The 4,801-nt window shown below is 51.8% G+C and overlaps 2 protein-coding genes across 2 annotated transcripts in view; one reads left to right on the forward strand and one right to left on the reverse strand.

Annotated features, from left to right (window-relative positions):
• Positions 1 to 316, reverse strand: part of DRC7 (dynein regulatory complex subunit 7) — a 13,121-nt gene extending 12,805 nt beyond the window's left edge. The window contains exon 1 of the mRNA XM_017740913.1: positions 232 to 316. The gene's annotated coding sequence lies outside the window, so the exon portion shown is untranslated. The remainder of the gene's footprint in view (positions 1 to 231) is intronic.
• A 1-nt stretch (position 317) lies between these two features.
• Positions 318 to 4,801, forward strand: part of LOC103620246 (uromodulin) — a 5,893-nt gene continuing 1,409 nt past the window's right edge. Inside the window, exons 1-6 of the mRNA XM_017740794.1 lie at positions 318 to 1,433; positions 2,301 to 2,367; positions 2,881 to 3,048; positions 3,628 to 3,833; positions 4,353 to 4,513; positions 4,714 to 4,798. Of these exons, the coding sequence (XP_017596283.1) occupies positions 1,431 to 1,433; positions 2,301 to 2,367; positions 2,881 to 3,048; positions 3,628 to 3,833; positions 4,353 to 4,513; positions 4,714 to 4,798 (690 nt within the window). The 5' untranslated portion in view covers positions 318 to 1,430. The remainder of the gene's footprint in view (positions 1,434 to 2,300; positions 2,368 to 2,880; positions 3,049 to 3,627; positions 3,834 to 4,352; positions 4,514 to 4,713; positions 4,799 to 4,801) is intronic.

The raw sequence follows: 4,801 nt of genomic DNA on the forward strand, positions 1-4,801 counted from the left end.
CGCGCCCCCCGGGCCCTGCCCCAGCCCCCGCCCGGCCCCCAGCTCCGCTCCCCGGGGCCGCTGGGAGAAGGGGACAACGAGGAGCAAAAGGAGGGGACATCGGCAAGCGCCTGCCCGCCACCGCGGCTGAGCCATCGCACTCCGAGACCTGCTCCGAACCTCACGAGTTCGGCTCTCCTAAAATGAAAGCCACCCCCAGCCATCCTTCTCCTTTGTTGCAGAGGCACTTACCCAAAAGCTGGCACCAGACAACTTGTTCTCTTTTTCTTTCTCTTTCTCTTTTTTTTCTTCTTCTTTACCGTTTCCTTTTTCTTTCTCTTTTTCCTTTTTCTATTTTCGTTTTACTTTTTAAAAATTTTTTTCCTATTTGATTTTTAATTGGCAGTTCACTAGGCTGTACACAGGGTCAGGTGCTAAACACTTTTTTTTCTGGTTTGTTGTTGTGGTTAAGAAAAAATATGGATTGATGGACGGATGTTCACACTAGGTGCTCTGTTAAGGTCACTGTAGCAATTAAAGCTCTGAGAATGCACAGACTGCAGTCAAAATATATCAAGAAACATCATTTTGAGTGATTAAGGCAGTTTGCAGATGGTTACTGTTGCCCAAATGGCATGAAGCTGTGTTGAGGGCAGGAGGCAGGGGTTTAGGTTGGATATTAGGAACAGGTTCTTCCCCCAAAGGTTGTTTGGGCACTGGAAAAGGCTCCCCAGGGAAATGGTCACAGCACCAAGCCTGCCAGAGTTCAAGGAACATTTGGACAATGCTCTGAGAGGCACGGGGTGGGACTTCTGGGGGTGATCCTGTGCAAGGGCCAGGAGTTGGACTCAATCCTTGTGGGTGCATTTCAACTCAGGATATTCTATGAAACAAAGTGGGGTAGGACCCTCCATCTCTCGCCAGTTACTTCTCAGCAGTTCTTAGATGCCAGAAGTCAATAAAAAACCGGATAAGGCAAATATATGTTGTGGTTCCAAAACTGTGTGTACTGGGCACCCAAAGTTATCTGGCCTTCGCATGTGCCACTGTGGTATCTGTTGTTATTGCTGCATCAAAAACAGGTACCACAAAACCAGCTGGATGCACAGACCCCAGATTCCTGAGGGTTTTGCTGTTACTCCCTGTTTGGGATCCTATCAGGGCCATGAATTGGGTCGGCATTCACGAGCTGTCGGCTCATTGGAAGCGCCGTCTGTGCCCGGAGGATGGACTTTCACAGAGTCCTTTCCTCCCCAGCCGCCGAGGGATGCTAAACTGGCTCTTGTGCAATCCCAGAGGCAGCCAGTTTGCGTGGGGGAGAGGGATGAGCTGCCGGAAGGCAATATAAGGCACACAGCAGGAGGCACAGAGCAACCCCGAGTGTGACGACCCACCCTTAATGCGAAGGAACCAGGGCAGTGGTGGATGGAGGAGCAGAGAGCAGCCTGGCAATGGTAAGTGGGATGAGTACAAGGTGGTGGGATCTCTCAGGCTTGCTGCAGCAAGCAAGGAGCAGAGCAGGGAATGAACCCTCCTTGCCCAGCAGTCTCGCAGTCTCAGCTGCACAGGGTCGGTGGAGGCAGGTACGGGTGTGCTGTGTGAGGGGGGCTTTTGGTGTTGGCTTTGCCCTGCTCTCAGAGCGCTGACAGAGCATTGCCCAGCCACCAGTCCTGGCTGACTCACATCCACATCTCTGATAAGGAGTATCTGGTGTCCAGGACTAATCCAGCATGGTGCCAATAATTTCCCCAAAGAAATCCATTATCTGTACCAACAGAAGATATTGACTTAATCTGAGTCCTTTTAACACTAATTTTAGTCATGTTCAAGGCTTGGGTTTGGTTTTTTACCCCATTGTCTCCTTGTTATGGATATGGTTTACTGGAACAGTGAGGATCCTTTTACAAATCCTAACTCTTCAAAAGAGTTGTAGTGGCAAGAGGGTAACTCCTTTCCTCTTTGGGGACCCCAGACTGATGCCTCAGCTGTGCAGTTTTACTTAAATTGCCTGTTCTTACTTAAATGTGGCTTTATCACTGTCAGCACATCCCTGGGGGTCTAAGGGCTTGTTTCTCCCGCCTCCTCTTTCTGGAATAGCTACCTAAATTCAGGATAGTGTTTGACCCTTGTGTTAACCTGATGGGGGAAGGCTGATCAGGCCCTTTGGGTTGGGTAATGACTTTGTGCCACGGAACCTAGGAAATACAGTACAGAAATTATTGCACCCATGCTTGAGGGTTCACTCTTTCTGAATGACTGCAAACATCTCCAGTGAACATAGTAACAAATCCGAGTTATCCAGAGCCTGCTTGTTTTTCCAGGAAAGGACTGTGAGATGTTTGCTGCTGCTCTCTGTGCTCTGCCTGGCTGGCTGTGAAGGCAACAAGAGTGAGTCTCCCTGTGCTCTGCCCCTGCTGGGTCATGGATGGGTAGTATGGAAAGGAGAGGTCAAACCCTCACCTGATCCATGCTCAAGTTCCTCATTCAGGGCACTGCTGAAAGCTGTTAAGGCAGAACAACAGAGTAGGGCTCAGTGAGGCAGGAACTGGGGTGCAGGAGTCAGCAAAATAGGCAGAAACTGCAGGCTCTCCACCCCAGCCACAGAGGGTGTGTAAACCATGGAAATGGGCACAGGTGCTGCAATGTGCCACCATGCTCCTTAGTGACAGTGACAGGCCCTGTGGCTCTGATCCAGATTACAGCTGTGCTGAGGAGGTCTCACAGCTTCCCAGCAAGCTGAGGCAGCAGGTTCTTCCTCGGATGTGTCTGCTCTGGCTCTAGGCAAAGATCTCAGGCCTTGAGAGCTGTGCAGAGCTTCCTGCAGTGGGGTGAGTTCTCAAATCTCTCATCAGGGAGATATTCTTGCTGCATTTCAGCTTCCTTGCCTTTCCTTTGCTGCAGGTGAGCTGGCAAGCACCCATGGCCTGGGGCCAGGGGTTGCCCTCCGTGTCAAGAGGAGCCCAGACGCCTGTCTGCCAAACCCATGCCAGCACCAGGGGCAGTGCCAGGTGACAGAGGACAGACCAGTTTGCAGCTGCAAGCCAGGCTTCACAGGGGAGTTCTGCCAAGGTAGGGCTGGTGAGCCCTCCCCAGTCTGTCCATGGGCACTGGAGGGAAGGGTGATGGGCACAGTACGCTGGTGTTACCATTGCTCTCCACTCCTGGAGCACATCCCAGCTCCTGGTTTAGGTGCATTCCCCACCAATATAACCATATTCTGGCTACATGCTGGTACAAGATGCAGCCACAGGCCATTTTCTTCTTCCCCAAAAGCCTTCATTCCTTGGCTGTGCCATGGTGTAGCAGGGCATGCTGCAGGGCACAGCTGCCTCACAGTCTCAGAACAAGCACATGCACCCTGGCACAGATATAGTGAAGCCCCTTCCAGACACTGACCAAAAACTGTGTCTTCCTCTGAAGGAAAGGGTCACTGTCCCTGTCCGGTGCCCTTGACAGACTGGGGGGGTTCAGCCCTCGAAAGGGACCAGACTGCCCTTTGCCCAGTGTCTCTGAAGAGCCCTAGAGCAGCCTGCACCAAGGATGGGACAAGGGGCTGCTGAGCTCAGTGGGACTGTGCCATCCCCCAGCTGACCTAGGGCTCCTTCAGGCCTCTCCCTTATTGCTATTGCAGATGGCTTTTTCCCCCAGATGTGGTACTGAAGTTGGCCTGCGAGGAAGAGCACATGAAGATGATGGTGAGGAAGGAGGTGTTTGAGCTCTTGAAAATCCCACTGGAGCTTGTCCACTTGAAGAACCAGGCATGCAAGGTTTCAGAGAAGGAAGAAGAGGGTGAGCTGTTCTTTGCAGCCACTCTCACAGGTGAAAACCACACTGCCTGTGGATCAGTAATCCAGGTGAGGATCCATAGATCCGAAGCTGTGAGAGGAGCAGATATGCTGAGGGGGTACAGCGAAGGGCAGCCCCAAAGGCTTTTCCTTCTGGGTGCTGTAAAGTTTTCATTCCCCTTGAAAGTCTTTCCTGCAGATGTCAGAAAGCTCTTCCGTCTCTGCCAAACCCCTGCTGGCAGCACATTTTGTCTTATTTAGGAGAGCTTGGAAGTCTCACTGTGCACTGATAACAGCCCTCAGCTTTCTGGAAACATTCTCTGAACTCTGCAGCCATGGCCCCTTGATCCCTCACTTGCTTCATGGAGCAGGAAGGGTGCAGAGGAAATGGTGCTCCAGCTCTGCATTGCGCAGAAGAGCCCTGTGCTCACTACAGTGACTCCTGTGCCAGCAGCCCCCAGACACAAGCTAGAACCCCAGCAGAAATCCAGGCCTGGAGCAGCTATAGCTGAATTGCACCCTCTGAACTTGCAGCTCTGTGTATGGCTTTAATCATGGTCTGGAGACTTAATTTCTGTGTCGTTCCAGCAAAACAGCTCCCACATCTCGTACTCCAACGTCATTGAGTCAGAGCAGGAAGCCCACAGGGCCATGATCTCCCGGAGTTTTCAGCTTGAGGTGCACTTCTCCTGCATCTACGCCTACGAGCAGGTTGTGAGACTGCCCTTTGCTCTCACTGCTGTTGACAAGTAAGTGTCCCATTTTACCTTGCTGCTGGCATGGTGTCTTTGAGTTTGGAGAAAAATAGATTCAGTGAGATAATTTGCAAAGGCCCTAGGAAGCCCCTAGAGAGCTCTGAGAGCAATACCAGGCACTCTGGTGGCCTCACTTGTACTATGTCCTTCCCACCTTCTTGTTCTGCTCGTCAGCCCTCATCCTCTGCTCTCAGGCTGGTACAGTTCGTGGTCAGAGAAGGACACTTCAACGTCAGCATGAGACTGTACAAGTCTCCCTCCTACCTCCAGCCTCCTCACCTG

The sequence above is a fragment of the Corvus brachyrhynchos genome, unplaced genomic scaffold (assembly GCF_000691975.1).
Source record: "Corvus brachyrhynchos isolate BGI_N302 unplaced genomic scaffold, ASM69197v1 scaffold26, whole genome shotgun sequence".
NCBI lineage: Eukaryota > Metazoa > Chordata > Aves > Passeriformes > Corvidae > Corvus > Corvus brachyrhynchos.